The 16861-nt window shown below is 48.3% G+C and overlaps 1 protein-coding gene across 2 annotated transcripts in view; it reads left to right on the top strand.

The window, feature by feature from the left end:
• Positions 1 to 11102, top strand: part of PPP1R16B (protein phosphatase 1 regulatory subunit 16B) — a 122081-nt gene extending 110979 nt beyond the window's left edge. For both annotated transcript variants that reach the window (XM_049779223.1, XM_049779222.1), the window contains exons 6-10: positions 2031 to 2156; positions 4163 to 4238; positions 4954 to 5083; positions 5171 to 5339; positions 10236 to 11102. In XM_049779223.1, the coding sequence (XP_049635180.1) occupies positions 2031 to 2156; positions 4163 to 4238; positions 4954 to 5083; positions 5171 to 5339; positions 10236 to 10745 (1011 nt within the window). In that variant the 3' untranslated portion in view covers positions 10746 to 11102. The remainder of the gene's footprint in view (positions 1 to 2030; positions 2157 to 4162; positions 4239 to 4953; positions 5084 to 5170; positions 5340 to 10235) is intronic.
• Positions 11103 to 16861: the final 5759 nt, after the last annotated feature.

Raw genomic sequence — 16861 nt, forward strand, 5'->3', positions numbered from 1 at the left:
TATTGTACATGCATTCATCTCTTCATCACCCTCCTATTCACCCATTCATCAATCCATCTACCCATCTATCCACCAATTTATTCATCCTTCCATTCATTCACTCATCTACCTATCCATAAACCTTTCCATCCACCCATTGGTCCATTCATACACCCACCAACTGATCCACTCACCCATCTACCCACTGATCCACTCAACCATCCACCCATCCACCCACCCATCCACCCATCCACCCATCCACCCATCCATTCATCCATCCATCCATCCATCCACTCTTCCATTGAACCCTTTATCTATACAATGACTCAGTCTTCAACCTACTCATTTATCCAGCCATGACACACCTTCTCAACATCACCTACTTTACTAGACTAGAGAGAGAACAATGGATTCCTCTCAAGTCTGTTTAGTTAGCCCTATTCATTCATTCTCTTCATTCAATCTGACATTTCCCAAGTGGGAACTTTGATGGGAACTTTGAAGTTCCCATCACAGGCTTTCTTGTCCTATGCAGTGCAGTCCAGTTTGGTAGAAGGTCTGCTTCTGTGTCCTCTAAACTGAGAACAAGAATGCAGCCTTAGAATACCACTTTTCCTGTGGCTAAGCCCTGATTTTGGCTAGACTTCCTGCTGGTCACGAGTCTAAGGCTCCCCAAACCTGGAGCTCCCTAGGTTGGTAGGGAGGGAGGGAGGGAGAAAGGGAGGAAAGATGGTTGGTAGGTAGGTAGGTAGGTAGGTAGGTAGGTAGGTAGGTAGGTAGGTAGGTAGATAGGTAGGTAGGTAGGTAGGTAGGTAGGTAGGTAGGTAGGTAGGTAGGTAGGTAGGACGGACGGACGGACTCATTGCTACCTTGTTCCCTCACTGACCTTTAGGGACTGGATTGGATACTGATGTGAAAGCTGGGCTCCTCCTACCTTGTTTTTGACCTCATCCTCTGTCCTTTTCTTTTAACTGGGTCCCAGCTTCTAGATTACCTGCTCAGCTCCTCCTCCAGGATGGAGATAAGTCATGAGACTGAAGGCTTCCATGTGAGGTTAAGGCCAGGCTGTGCCAGGTCATGGCCCCTACTTCCCATAGTGCCCTGGGTCTGTGCCTGCCACCCGAGTCTTCTCAGGGTAGCTCCATCTACACGAACTACTTGGCTACTTGGGGTTAGGTCTTACCAAGGAAGTGAGAGTACTGAGTTCGCCCTCACAGGGATCATGGGAGGATGCAATAAGATTCTTCCTGGAGGTGCTTAAATAGAGGCAGTGAGTTCTCCAGAGATGTTGGAAATTAACATTATTCTCATCTTTATCCATATTACTACACTCCCAACAGGCTTTTTTATTCATCATCAAGACTCTACAGTTCATAATGTCTTGGCTGGCCTGCCAGGTGTCATTTGTTACAGCTAGCAAATACCAGACCATTTAAAATCGGGCAATTATATTCTCATGTGTGCTAGTACCTTGTCACCTGGAACATATCCAGGTCACACCTTGTCTATGTGCTCAAATGAAAACAACCCTTATCAAAATGGTGCTTTCACATGTTTGTCAGGAGGCTTCCTTCCTAAAGTGACTAATCCCAGAAGTGTTAGAGCAGAGCTGCTGTGCCTTTTACCATCTTGCCTCAGAAATCACACACCTCATGTCACACGTCACACTCTGTTAGAGGCGAGTCACTTGTCTCAGCCCACATTTACAGGGAGGTGTGTTGAGGAACTTGTAGGCATATTTTTTGAGTATGGTCAAAAATACTGTGGACCTCTGAGTTCCAATGATCTTGACATGTGTATGTACATGGTAAAAGTCACTGCCTGTTCCATGGAGTCAAAGTCATCCACAGGAGAAAGAGTTCCCTTCTCTGTCTTAGCTTTGAAGTTCCCATCACAGGCTTTCTAGTCCTCTGTAGTACAATGGAGCAGGCCTTTCTACCCTACTCTATCCTAGACTATGGGCCCCAAACATGACCTGGATTTGTATTGAGATTTGTATTGAAATGTGGGTCCTATCCTTTAGAGATTCTCATTTCTTTTATTTTCTTCAGCTGCACATCGCTGGGGCCAATGGATACCTGCGGGCAGCTGAGCTCCTCCTGGACCACGGGGTGCGTGTGGACATCAAGGATTGGGACGGCTGGGAGCCCCTGCACGCAGCTGCCTTCTGGGGACAGGTAGTTCCTCCCTGGGTTGTGAGGGAGGTCAGCACAGGGTCAGTCTACTGTTCAATGGGTTGCAAGAACACAAAATCTACTCTTAGGTATTGATTATAGCTAATGTGTAAGATGCATAAAACCAGGAAGCTTGCAGAAACATTTGACAATGGTGTTCTAACTAGATTCTAATCAGATTTTTCATATTAGAAACTTCACCATGTTTTGGGGTTGAATAGTTTCTTCATTAGTTCCCTGAATATGAACCTGATTGCAGGGCCAGAGAGAGAGAGAACACAGGGGTTAAGATGCTTATCTTGCATTTGATCCTCCTGAGAACCCCGTAGGTGTGGCCAAACCTCACCCTCAAATAACAAAAACAAAATCCCAATTGATTGTAGCATTTAGTATCTGCTTGGATCCTTGGAAGCTCTAAAGTTCCTGAGCTAATTTCTACTGCCCCATAGAATGGCCTAGACATACCAGAAGTGGTGAGCCCATTGTGTTTACCGATATAAAAGAGCCAGAGCCTTTTCCTAGGAATCTACTTCCCTCTCTATTCTGAAGATCACATACATTATTTTCATTTCATTTCATTTATTATGGTCTAGGTAACATGGTTACAATGGTGTGAACATTTATGATTTTGATCTATAAAGTTTAATGTATCTGCTCCACCAAAGATTCCAAGAGCCTCCACTACTGGCCCTGTGTCACTTCTAGTTCATCTCTTTTTCCCCAACTCCCTCCTTCCACTGCTTGGGAACTTCAGGTTTTGTTTGTTTTTTTGTTTTTTGGGCCACACCCAGTGACACTCAGAGATTACTTCTGGTATGCGCTCAGAAATCGCTCCTGGCTTGCGAGGACCATATGGGACGCTGGGGGATCAAACTGCGGTCTGTCCTAGGCTAGCGCTTGAAAGGCAGACACACACCTTACCTCTAGTGCCACTACTCTGGCCCTGGGAACTTTAGTTTTATAGTCTAAGTCCAAGGGTTTGTCAAGGATTTGATACTGTTAAAAACGTGATAAAAAACATGAGTGAGATCATCTGTTTTATTCTCTGATTTATTTCACTTGACATGATACCTTCTAGTACCATCCAATTTGCAGCAGACTGCAAGATTTCATTTTTATTCTCACAGCTGCATAGTATTTCATTATGTATATATAACACAACTTTGCAGTGGGGGGGGCTGGAATTCTGGGCTACAGCCTTCAGTGATCATTGAAAGAAGGAGGTACTCCTGATTCTGTTTTTAAAAGTCTCGACTCGTGTTGCTCAGGGTACCTGGTGGTACTAGAAATTGAACCATAGTCAACCACATCCAATCCCTCCCTGTACCTAATCCCTCCCTGTACTATCTCTTTAGCCTCTCCACTACTTTTTTTTAAATCCATTCCTCTGTCTTTGGATGATTGGGTAGTTTTTTATATCCTGGCTATTGTATTTAGTGCAGCAATGAACATAGATGTGTATGTGTGTGTATATATATATATCACTATATTATATAGAAGTTCTGTTGTCGGGCCGGAGTCGACCCAGGACTTAAGGTGGTTGGTTCGAATCCCGGCATCCCATGTGGTCCCCTGTGCCTGCCAGGAGCTATTTCTGAGCAGATAGCCAGGAGTGACCCCTGAGCGCTGCTGGGTATGGCCCAAAAACCAAAAAAAAAAAAAAAAAAAAAAAAAGTTCTGTTGTCACTTTTTTTGAAAAGTCCCATGAAGGCAGAACCAACAGACATTTACACCAACAACGAACCAGGGTTCTTTTTTCACCACATGCTCTCCCACATGGATTGTTTCTGGTCTTTTTGATATTTGCTATTCTCATGGATATGAGATGACATATCATTATCATTTTGATTTTGATTTCCCTAGTAAGATCTCTCCCTCCCTCTCTCCCTTCCTTTGTTCCTTCCTTACTTCCCTTCCTCCCTCCCTCCCTTAAGTGGTTGTCTTAAGCACACACCTCATAGGCTGTCTTATCTCTAAGCAGGATAACTTGGGATTCTTCCTTGTTTCAGATGCAGATGGCAGAGCTGTTAGTGTCCCATGGAGCTAGTCTCAGTGCTAGAACATCTTTGGATGAAATGCCAATAGGTAAGTCCTACAAAATGCCTATATACACATAGGCACTCATCACTTTTTTTGATGGATAGAAGACTATATGTATAAATGTATGGATAAATGGTGGATTATAAATTGATAGATGGAAGAATGAATGAAGTCATGAATGTAGGTAAATGGATAAATGGTTAGTTACTATAGGGTTAGTTACCATATGGGTGGGTAGCTGAATGACTAAATGGCTGGATGACTGGAGTATAGAATAGGAAAGAATAAATCTATTGATAATGTTTGAACCACTGAATAAGTTGATGGATTAGATGGTGTGAGTGTGTAGGACACTAGGACTTTGTAGTATCTTCACATATTGTCTTTCTTGGGCAGTACAGCCTTGGGTACTGGCTTGTTTGTTTTGCTTTTGTGTGTGTGTGTGTGTGTGTGTGTGTGTGTGTGTGTGTGTGTAACTGGAATGTTGATCTTTCCGCTTGAATCTCTCAGAGCCACATGCATACTATGGGTATAACTGGCGCCGTAGGACTTGTGCCTGGCATGTAGACCTTCCTTTAAGGATTAGGATGTACCCCCAGAAATTAAGTTGGCATTGTTTTAGTGTTTCCAAAGATGTGGAGTTTTTATTGGCCTAGATGGTAGCTCTTCCATTCTGGGTGACCATTCAGGGGCATAGGCTCTTGCACTGCTCCCTCCTTCCTTCACTGACAGGAAACAATGAACTCCCCTGTCTCTTTAGACCTGTGTGAGGAAGAGGAGTTCAAGGTCCTGCTGCTGGAGCTAAAACATAAGCACGATGTGATCATGAAATCCCAGCTAAGGCACAAATCATCTCTGAGTCGGCGGACATCCAGCACAGGCAGTCGTGGGTAAGTTGGTGGCAGGACCAGGCAGGGTGCTCGCTACAGCCTATTGTGCCTGGGCGCTGCCTCCCAGCATTCCCTCTGTCCCCTCAGGAAGGTCGTGCGTCGAGCCAGCCTCTCGGACAGGACCAACCTGTACAGGAAGGAATATGAGGGAGAGGCCATCCTGTGGCAGCAGCGGAGTTCGACAGAGGACCAGCGGACCTCCACCTATAATGGGGACATCAGGGAGACCCGGACTGACCAAGAGAATAAGGACCCAGTGAGTGGCCCTTAGACATTCCCATGTCTGCCATTGCTTGGGTCCAGCTCTTCCTTTTAGAGTTGAGATAAGGGGCTTTGGCTCACATGGAGCCAGTGGCTGCCTTTGCCCCAGTGGCTCTGTCCAGGGCTTCCCTGAAGGGAGATTTCCCAGGAGTGAAAATTTGGTATATGAAGAAAATAGAACCAGGCATTGAGAAATGTGTTTTTAAAAGGAGCTGGATTTTGGGGGATCCCTGAAGAAGCCCCGAGAGCCAGTGGATGGACATTCAGCTGCCATATTGGTTTCCTAGGCCACTGCAGCAAGTCCTGCCAAACTAGTATCTGAGCACAGTAGGCATTCATGTTTACACTGTGCTCCAGACCAGAAGTCTAAGCATAAAGCTGTCCTCAGGATTGTTCTCTTGGGTGGCAAAGCTTCTCTCTCTCTCACATCTCTCTCCTTGTTCTCAGTATCCTCAGGAATTCCTTGACTTTGACCAACTTGGCTCCTTCCTCTGCTTTCCTCTTGAGTTTCTTTGTTATGTGTGTCTATGGTATTAGATTAGGCCCTAATTTCCCCTTCCAGCACAATTCATTATAACTCATCTTAGTTTCACTAATCTCATCTTCAAAAATGTTATTCCTAAGTAAGGTCATATTCAGCAGTGCAGAATGGACATGATTTGGTGGCAGGGCAGGGAACACTATTCCACTTTATTCCACCACCCTATGGTCCACGTGTGGGTGCTGCCCCCAAGAGGAGTTTGAGTCCTGAACAGAATTACTGGGAAGAAAGGAGATGCTGGCCCCATGGACAGTGCTCTACTGTTCCTAGCACCCATCCACAATGAACAATTGATGACCTTTTTAGAGAGTCTTGCTTTGGTGAGCAGCAAAATGACAACCTTCCCATTAGTCCTCCAGATGCTAGTGGGACCTAGTTTCCTGCTTGAACAGGAAGGTCACGGAGGGCCTATGTTGCCACACCACTGCTGTTTACCAAAGGGAAGCCCCAGTAGAGGCTCATCCCTGAAGTTGGGGAGGAGAGGAGAGAGCTGGAGCTTAGAATCTGGTCACATTTCAGATGCTGCTTAGCTCTGCTAGGGTTTCCTGAGTGCTTGAGATGTGATCCGTATGCAACTGAGTATTTGAGTCTTAGATGGAATTGCCCAGATGTGTTCTTAAATTCCTTAGATAGAGCTATTCTATCATTACCACAAGAGACTTTCCTGGCCCCTGTCATATGCCCAAAAACCTCATGTCTCTGACACTGAGGATCAGTTTGGTACCTTCTATTGCAGTTGTCTGTCATTAGCCTTAGTCAGAGTCCACACATTCCTCTTGTTCTTTAGAAATCCTTGGTTTAAACACATCTCAGTGGAGGTGTCTGTTCTGCTGGTAGACATTTGCACTATTTGCAGCTCAGGGACCAGAACATTCCTACATACATCTTTGGGCAAATGCAAAGCCTGTTTTCCATGGGAGAAAGAGTTTGAGTTCTAGGAGGGAAGCATGAAATGAGACTAGAGGAAATACAAGTTTAATGAGTATTTGTAAGTTCTGTCAGGTAATTTTCTGAAGTAGTGACCCCTGTCTGTTCCCTATCCATTGTCAGCTGTGTGTGGAATGCTCAGTCGTCTTTCTAGCTCCATGGGACAGCTCTCATGTTAGGTGTGTGTGTCCCTTTGCAGAGTAGCCACCTGATTATCTGCCCCCCCCCCCTTTAGTGGTGCTCATGACTTGCTCCCAGTTCTGTATTCAAGGATAACTCCTGACAAACTTGGACAATCTAATGGGGTACCAGACCTCCACCAGGTTCCCCTCTTTCATAGGCTTTCACTTACTTGCCATTTTTTTTCTTGGGCTGTTTTTATTTTCCTTTTGGATGGATGGGAAAGAGTGAGATTTCTGAAACTTCACAGTCTTGCTCAAAGTCTGACTTGTCTCTTATCAGATTCTATAGGCCTGGGAGTCTCCAGAAATACTCCTTGATGCTGAATCTCATTAATCATTAACTCTAAGGGACTGGGAAAGGGTGATGGGGTTCTGGGCCCCCCTGAAAGTGGTGTCCATTTCTAAAGCTGTGGTGTTGTAGGGGGGGTTTGGGGAAGATTAATACATGGACTCCTTTGTCCCTGGGACTTGAGTGCCAGGTTTGAGAAGAGAGGGTGCAGACTTGGAACAGGAAGGAGCAGTCCAACTTCATCCCAGGGACCCAAAGCCCCATTTCAGATACACTCTCAAAGTCCAGAGTCCCAGTCCAGCTCTGGGTGAAAAAGGGGACTATAGAATATAGAACACTCACTACCCCTTTCTTTGGCTCACTACTATCAGAGCTGTAATTTGGCTAGGTTATGCAGGTCTTCAAGGAAGCAAATCTTTGAATGCGGACCTTCACCAGCAGCCCCTGTATCTTCTGGGACTCTGTTAGAGATGCATGTTCTTAGGTTCCAACTCAGAATCATATAATCAAAAAACTCTCCAGGAGTTTGGGGGACCTAAAATCTGTAGTGTGGTCAACTCTTGGGGAACTCTGAAGACACAAAATTTGAAACTGCTTTAGCAGGCAGTCTTGACTACACCTGAGCCAAGGTTCCTTGAAGATCCATGTCAAGGGATCTTTGAGAGCTGCTTTTTTTCCTTTTTTTTTTTTTTTTTTGGTGTTTTGGGTCACACCCAGTGGTGCTCAGGGGTTACTTTTGGCTCTGCGCTCAGAAATCACACCTGGCAGGCTCTTGGGACCATATGGGATGCCGGGATTTGAACCACCATCTGTCCTGGATGGGCTGCATGCAAGGCAAATGCCCTACTGCTGTGCTATCTCTACGGCTCCTGAGACTTGCTTTTGCCAGAGCTACTTCCCCAGGACTAGGCACCTTCTTTTCAAATAGTGGGCTGGAGAGACAGCATAGCAGGTAGGGCATTTGCTTTGCACATGCAGTTCGGGATTCAACCCTCAGCATCTTATATGATTCCCCACCTGAGCCCAACCAGGCTTGATCCCTGAGTACAGAACTGGAAGTAAGCCCTAGGTTCTGCTGAGTGTAGCCCACAAATAGAAACAAAAACAAGTTAAAAAAAAAAGGAAGAATCAATGTGTATATGACAACAGTGTATCTGGAGGATTAACTTTGAGCTGGAGCCATAGCATAATGGCTAAGCTGCTTCTCTTACACAAAGCTGACTCACATTCTGATCTGGAACCACAGATAGCCCTTTCAGACCTACCAGGAGTGATCCCTGAGCAATTACTCCAAAACCAGAAAATGGGTGTGGCCGCAAAACAAAGCAAAACGCTAATTAAAATAAATAATTAAATTGGCTTAACTCTCAGTACTAAAAACTGGATCCAAGGACTCAAAGTATTTCTTTAGGATATTCTCCATCCAGTCCCTTTTCTTTTCTTTTCTTTTTTCTTTTCTTTTCTTCTCTTCTCCTCTCCCCTCCCCTCCCCTCTCTCCCCCTCCCTCCTTCCCTTCCTCTCTCTCTCTCTCCTCTCTCTCTCTCTCTCTCTCTCTCTCTCTCTCTCTCTCTCTCTCTCTCTCTCTCTCTCTCTCTCTCTCTCTCTCTCTCGGTTTTTGGGCCACACCCGGTGGTGCTCAGGGGTTGCTCCTGGCTGTCTGCTCAGAAATAGCTCCTGGCAGGCACGGGGGACCATATGGGACACCGGGATTCGAACCAACAACCTTTGGTCCTGGATCGGCTGCTGGCAAGGCAAACGCCGCTGTGCTGTCTCTCCGGGCCCTCCCTCCCTCCCTCCCTCCCTCCCTTCCTTTCTTTTCTCTCTCTCTCTCTCTCTCTCTCTCTCTCTCTCTCTCTCTCTCTCTCTCTCTCTCTCTCTCTCTCTCTCTCTCTCTCTCTCTCTCTCTCTCTCTCTCTCTCTCTCTCTCTCTCTCCTCTCTCTCCTCTCTCTCTCTCGGTTTTTGGGCCACACCCGGTGGTGCTCAGGGGTTGCTCCTGGCTGTCTGCTCAGAAATAGCTCCTGGCAGGCACGGGGGACCATATGGGACACCGGGATTCGAACCAACAACCTTTGGTCCTGGATCGGCTGCTGGCAAGGCAAACGCCGCTGTGCTGTCTCTCCGGGCCCTCCCTCCCTCCCTCCCTCCCTTCCTTTCTTTTCTCTCTCTCTCTCTCTCTCTCTCTCTCTCTCTCTCTCTCTCTCTCCTCTCTCTCTCTCTCTCTCTCTCTCTCTCTCTCTCCTCTCTCTCCTCTCTCTCCTCTCTCTCTCTCGGTTTTTGGGCCACACCCGGTGGTGCTCAGGGGTTGCTCCTGGCTGTCTGCCAGGGGGACCATATGGGACACCGGGATTCGAACCAACAACCTTTGGTCCTGGATCGGCTGCTGGCAAGGCAAACGCCGCTGTGCTGTCTCTCCGGGCCCTCCCTCCCTTCCTTTCTTCTCTCTCTCCTCTCTCTCTCTCTCTCTCTCTCTCTCTCTCTCTCTCTCTCCTCTCTCTCTCTCTCTCTCTCTCTCTCCTCTTCCTTTTACTCCCTCTCTCTCCCTCTCCTTTTCCCTCTCCCTCTTCCTCTCTCTCAGCCTGCATTTATGTTTACTTCACTTTTTGGCATGAATCCTCCCTCCCCCATGTCCCAACTCACATCATTCTCCCCTCTCCCCGTTCCTACAGAAACTTGTTTTTCCAAATGGCTCCAGAGCCAAGGAGGCCCCAGGACTGTTTCTCTGAGCCCAGTGTAGCTAGAAGCCCCTCCCTGAGCCTAGTGACAGTATTGGGAGTCCAAGCTGGACTCTTGGTCCAACCCTCAAAGCAAGGGTGGAGAAGGGATTTCAGCTCCCTCTTGGGGAACTAGGTGGAGGACAGGTGCCAACAAACATCCTCAGCCAGCATGCAAATGGGACAGGGTTTAGGTCAGGTTCTACAGCGTGATACTAATGAAGTCCTTCTCGGTCTCAGAACCCCAGGCTGGAGAAGCCCGTGCTGCTCTCTGAATTTTCCACCAAGATCCCTCGAAGTGACATGGACATGCCTGTCGAGAATGGCCTCCGGGCTCCAGTCAGCACCTACCAGTATGCACTGTCCAATGGGGATGTCTGGAAAATGCATGAGATGCCCGATTATAACATGGCCTATGTCAACCCTGGTGTGGCCGATGCCACCCCTCCTTGGACTGGCTACAAGGAACAGAGTCCCCAGACGCTTCTGGAACTGAAGCGTCAGCGGGCAGCAGCTAAGCTGCTCAGCCACCCCTTCCTGAGTACCCATCTGGGCAGCAGCATGGCCAGGACGGGCGAGGGCAGCAGCGAAGGCAAGGCCCCCTTGATTGGAGGCAGAACTTCCCCGTACAGCAGCAATAGCAGCTCAGTGTATTACACGGTCACCAGTGGCGACCCCCCGCTCCTGAAGTTCAAGGCACCCATGGAAGAGATGGAGGAGAAGGTCCATGGTTGCTGCCGCATCTCCTAGTCTCTGTGTGACTGATGACAAGAGAGATGCTTGGGGAAGGAGGTCTGCAGAATCCGGACAGCCCCCACCCCGGTGAGGTAGCACAGGGCAGCAGGGGGAGTTGGACTCAGCTTTCTAGAGGAACACTGAATCCACCTGACAGCAGCCCTGGCATCAGCACCACCATCCCCCTCTGCTTCCTGCTGCATTGCCTGCCAGGGCAAACCTGCCTGAAGTGACTTCCCGGCTCAGCTCACTGCACTATCTAATGGGGGAGGGGGCAGGCAGGGATTCCATTTTTACTGGGAATGGCTTCTCTGGACCAGTACTCGCATGGCACATATAAATCCACACATGCACACACATACATACATACATGTTCCATCGGTATGGATAGGAATGGCACAACTGGAAGCTGTGCTCTTGGAAGCGCGTGGGACTTCACATTCCCCAGAGGACTGAGATTTTGAATCTCCAAGTTTTATTGCCATTATGTATTTAGCAGGAGAGAGGCATGTTGGGCTGAGAGCCAACATTCTATCAGTCTCTGGGCCAGCATCCCCATCTGGCTGACTTTGGAAGCCATCTCTGTTAAGGAGCCATGGGCCTACCCAAATAAGTCACAGGAGGAGGCTCAGGTTTGTTCCCTCTAGTCCCGTCCAATGTCTGAAGGTAGCTTTGTGACTAGCCAAGGCTCACATGGGAAATCCTGCTCTTGTGTTCCTGGTTTAATCCCAATCACATTTTTGCTCTTGAGTGGAATTAGAGAGGAGGAGGACTGAGGGGAGTATTTCTCAGGTGTATCTGAGAGAAGAGTTCTTCCAAGTTGAACAACTTTTGGGGCTTTCTTGCTTTCATGGATAGTTGCCTGACCACCAGACTTTCCTGATAGGTGTTGAACAAATGCAGCAAAAGGAAGCTCTTGGGTTTTCCGAGAGAGGGGTGAGTTCCTGTGGTCCATTCCAGCTTGTTAGGGAGCCATATGCTCTGGCTAGTTTCCACTACAGACTGTTAGCATCTTGCCTAGCTCAGTGCCCTTCCTCAGGGTGAGTCAGGAGTCCAGGCTCAGCTTTACCTTTTGGGGTACACCAGTGAGACAAGCTTGCCACTAAATTCTGGCAGATACCTACCTAATATTAGGGATTCCAGTCTGCTCCTGCCAGAGTAGTGATGCTCATCGCCACAAATTCAAGGGTCCCAGGGCCCCATGGCCCACATCATGTAGGGGGTACCCTGATCTGCATTCAGAAGTCAGGGGTAGGAGGAGGATTGGAGTTGGGTCTCCCCTCAGCTCTCCAATTCCATAGCCCCCATCTCCCTGATGCTAGAAGAGAGAGGACGATAATGGAGGATAAGCTGCCCACCTCCTTTCAATGGTGTTTTCATTCCCCCTTCAAATTGTTGGCCCGTAATTGGGTGCTGTTCACAGGCTCAGCTAAACCCATTGATATAATGAACATTGCAGGCTTGTTCCTGCACCTTTTTTTGGTCCTAAAACTACCTCCTTGGGACTTGGAAAGCACCTCTGTCTCTCTCTCTCTCTCTCTCTCTCTCTCTCTCTCTCTCTCTCTGTCTGTCTCTCTCTCTCTCTGTGTCTCTCTCTGTGTCTCTCTCTCTCTTGGAAAGCACCTCCGTCTCTCTCTCTCTCTCTCTCTCTCTCTCTCTCTCTCTCTCTCTCTCTCTCTCACACACACACACACACACACACACACACACACAGTCAACCTTTTATGATTTTGGGGATGCATTTGCATTTTTTCCTGAGCCTATGAGAATTTGCCTTGATGGGCATGTGAGCCTGGGGGCTGGGGCTAGAGTAGCCCCCTTGTGCCCTGTACCCTAGTAATGGACCCTGCTGTTGGTCAGCCCCCATCCCACAATGAGTCTCCAGGTACCCTTAGCCCAGGACGGGGCTGGAGCTAATGTTTTCCCCATAAGCAGGGGGCTCAAGAACATCACTGTTTCCTGAGTAGGATACAGAGAGAATCATAGTCTCAGGCCACTGAACTCCTACTCTGGGACACAGGTAAATCCGAGACTGCAGATGCTGCCCATGACATATTTTTATTTCCACCACGGCAGCCTGTGACCAGTGAAGGGCAGGGCAAAGCCAGTATACACATACCTGCTGTGGCTTTCACAGAGCGCTTTACCAGATGTCATGGAAATTTCTCCTGCGCTGTCTTTCCTGCACACTTGGAATCACTGAGAAAAGCTGTACAGTCCTGAGGGAGAACTGCACCAGATACACTGTCAGGGTGCTTTGGGGTTGGACACTGAATAAGCCTTGCCCTCTCTGAACCCTCTGGACAAACCCTATTCCCTGGGACATTGCTTCACTCAGAACCCTGGAATCCAGCTGGCTCCCTGACCAGAGCTACCTGTGGTCTAGGGCATCAACCAGGGCTGAACCATACCCAGGGATTCCCAGCCTTGTGGGTCTCCTGTGTGCCAAGGAATAAAGCTAGGGTGGGCCCCCTTGGGCCTCCCCGGGTGGGCCCCCCCATTGATGGGCCCTCCCATTGATTTACTTAGCTATTGATGGTGCAGTGGCAGAATCCCAGACTCTTGAGGTTCCAGGGCTTGAGGAGGAAGAGAGAGGAGAGCTGCTCTCAACTGTTCCTTCAACTTGGGGGGCCTTGGAGATCAGCCATCGCCATTCCATCACCTGGAATTGGCCACAGGGTGGCAGGCGGTGCAGCAGCCCTCGGGTTTTTCTAGAAAATCGAGAGCATGAATGCATCAGTTTAGAACAGTTGTCACGGCCATCCTTAGATTCACTTGCCACTGAATGAACATATTGGAGCTTGAGTCCCAGGCAAACACTATTCCAGCTCTGTGGGGAACCTCTGGAAGGGTAAGTTTGGGCTAGCTGCTCTGTGCATAAGAATAGCAGTCTGAGTTCAGTGTCCAGAAGATCAAGGGGTCTAGACTTTGCTGCTAAGTGCAACTCAGGTTCTTAAACTCCTCCAGTCTTGTTCCTTTAATCTGCAGTCTTCCCACTCCACCATTGTCAATGGGAGCAAAGGAGCATTCTCTCCAATACAGGAGCCTTTCCTCAGGGGGCTACCTGGTCCTAGCAGCTGTGGATCAAAGAGCGGGGAGGATGCTGATTCACTCCCCCCAGAGGCCCTGCTCCTTCTGAGCCCTAGGGCTGGGATAGTTCCTGGCAGATGTGCCATTTGGCTCTCAGGGAGCTCTGGCCCTTGCTCTTGCTCTATACCCCCAAACAATGGAAGAATGACTGTCACCTGATGTTGAGTTTCTGGCCAGTATTGCTCAGGGAATGGAATGAACCTGGCATCCAGGCCTATGAAGGGCCCAGGAGGTCATTTATCAGATACACAGCATTGACTGGAAGTGCTTTACAGCCTTATTATGTTTTCTCATATACACAAAGTGAGGCCTAAACGTAGATTGGATTCAGCAGTGGCAGAGCTGACAATGATCCTAATAGGAAGTTCTGATTAAACTGCGGAGATGTGAGTCTGATTTGGTCGGACAAAGTTCTAACTTCGCAACCTGTGACCCATTGCCAGGGACTCAGAAAAGTGAATGGGGGTGTATCTCCCCCACTACTCCGAGTTTTTTGGCATTGTAATACAAAACCATTTTGATTCTTGGCACTGATTTCCTCTGATCCTGAGCTATTCTGCTTCCTTTCTCAGAGCAGGATACTAGGGCACTTTCTAGAAGGATACCCCTTAGATGATTACCAGAGGACAGTATTGATCTCATGCAGTTGCACCCTAGAATGGCTCCTCTTTCCCATGGCATGGAAGAACAAGGCCCCTGTGGTCAGTGGGATGACTGAGAAGTGACCCTTTTACAGAGGTGGTAGACCTATTCATCCACATGTGTCTCCTGTTGGCCAGAGAACCTGCTTCCCGTAGGCATTAAAAGTGCCACATTGCGGAGCGTGGCTCTGCACACTTGGAAAAAGCCTGCAGATCCCCAGCCCTCCGCAATAATAACCCAGGCCAGAAGCCACTGATGTACAGAGAACACTTAAGAAAACTGTATTTTATGTGAAAAAACAAAAAACAAAAAAACACTTAAAACTCTGTATACTGTATCAGCAGCTTTGTGTAAAATGCCAATCAAGAGAGTCTAATATATTTAAAACTTTTTTAAAAAAGAAATCCTCGCAGATCTTTGATATTGTATTAAAGTAACTCCCAGGTCGCTCCTTGCCATGTATCTGTGGTGGGCTCTGAGTCAAGACCGCAGAGCTGCCAGAACCCAAGAGGTGTATCTGTGGAGGTGCTTCCAGCTGCCAAGGCCAGTGATGGAATTCGCTGTCAAAGAGTTTTTAATTAAGATTATTAAATTCCTTTTTAATAACACCTGCTAGTGTGGCTATGGTCATTGCTGTGCCATTTCTCGAGCTGTGCAAATTTGAATTCCTTGTGAAGGCTGAGAATTCAAGTGTGGGATGGTGGGTGTGAGAGGGCTTATGAATCTGTCCACCCTGCCTCAGATGTGTGGACAGGAACCACCTACATGCTATCCAACGATTCCTTTGGAATTGACACAATTCTTCTGCACAAATTTCTTTCACACTTCCAATGATGAGGCCAGAGAGATAGTACAGTGGTTAGGGGCTTGCCTTGTAGGCAGCGAACTTTAGTTTGTTTCCCAGCAGCTTAAATGAACCCCGAGCTCAGCCAAGAGTGCAGATCCATGAGGAAGCAAATTGGTAAGCAACTCTGCCAGGTGTTGCCCTCTTCCCTCCCTCCCCTTCCCCCCCCCCCCGCAAAACTGGTTCCATGCTATATTGCTACTTATAGGTTGATCCTGTCTGATGTTCTGTGTTTGGGGTCCCGTGACCTTACCCTAACCCACCTATGTTTCTCCTCATGGAACTCAGCATGAGAAAGTCAAGACTCCATAAGGACTCTATTTATTTTGACAATGCAACCCAGAAATTGAGCCCCAGATTATTCTTACTTTCTACCTCAGGTGACAGAGGTACAGGTGGTAGCATGTCCCACACCATGGTCCTTGTCTTTGTTGTATGCAACACTTTCTTAGACTCTTGGTATGGGTGTAGATGGGAGAGAGGATGCCAGGGCAGGGACACAAGAAGTGCTCACACTTGGGCTTGAAAACCCTCAAAAGAGGAGGTAGGGGCTACTATGGAGAGAATCGATGCAAACTGTGAGTGTGCTTGCAGCAGTGGATATGGCACATTGGACGTGACTGGATTGTGAATAACAAGAGTAACCGCTTGTAGGAAGTACTTTACAGCCTTTCTCATGTACACAAAGAAAGTGAGACAAATAAATTGGTTATGATTGAAGTGAGTTGGTTGGAGAGGGTTCCAGAGAATGGGGAGGAAAACAGGACGGCGAGATCAGAAGAGGTAGAGTTTAGCAGGCAACCTTGCGAATCTGCTTAACATCTCGGGCCTAGAAGAGTACAAATGGCTGCGCAGCAGGGCTATGTTTTCTAATCTCAGGCAGCAATAGGTGGAAGAGGGGAGTTTCACCAGGACTGGGGTTTGGCCTAGCAGAAACGAAGCAAAAGCTACCTGACAACATCATCACGGTTAGTATGAAGGTCCAGAAGATTTGGACGAGTGAACGAATAATTAAAGGCAGAGGAAAAGAACGTCATGGCAGAACTCGCCAGCTCCTCAAGTTTTGAGAGCGGAGAAGCAGTTAGAGCAACGGTCCGCGCCGCCCTGGGCTCCTGGGCCGCTCTAGGTTTGGCCACTTAAGGTTGTGCCCTGCGTGCTGGCCGGCAGGGGGCGTGCTGGCGCCGGGGTGCGGTGAAGAAGGTTAGGGGGACTCCGTCTCCTCTCCGTCTCTCCTTCCTTCCTCCCTCCCTCCCTCCCTTCCTTCCCTCTTTCTCCTGCCTCTGCGCTCCGAAATCGCTCCTTTCTTGGAGGGACCCTAAGTCTGTGTCCTTCCTCCATCGCTCCTTTCTTGGAGGGACTGTCTCTGTCTGTCTCTGCGTCTCTGTGTCCCTCTCTTCCCCCCGCCTCCCGCCTGTGCAGTAGACATAGCCTTACCGCTAGGCGCCACCGGGCTCCGGCCAGCCGGGAAACCCACTTGGAGGCGGGAATTCCAGGACCGGCGCTGCCTCGCGGCGTACGGGGATTCCAATTCAAACTCGACGGAACAAGGCCGACC

This window comes from Suncus etruscus, chromosome 9 (genome assembly GCF_024139225.1).
Source record: "Suncus etruscus isolate mSunEtr1 chromosome 9, mSunEtr1.pri.cur, whole genome shotgun sequence".
NCBI lineage: Eukaryota > Metazoa > Chordata > Mammalia > Eulipotyphla > Soricidae > Suncus > Suncus etruscus.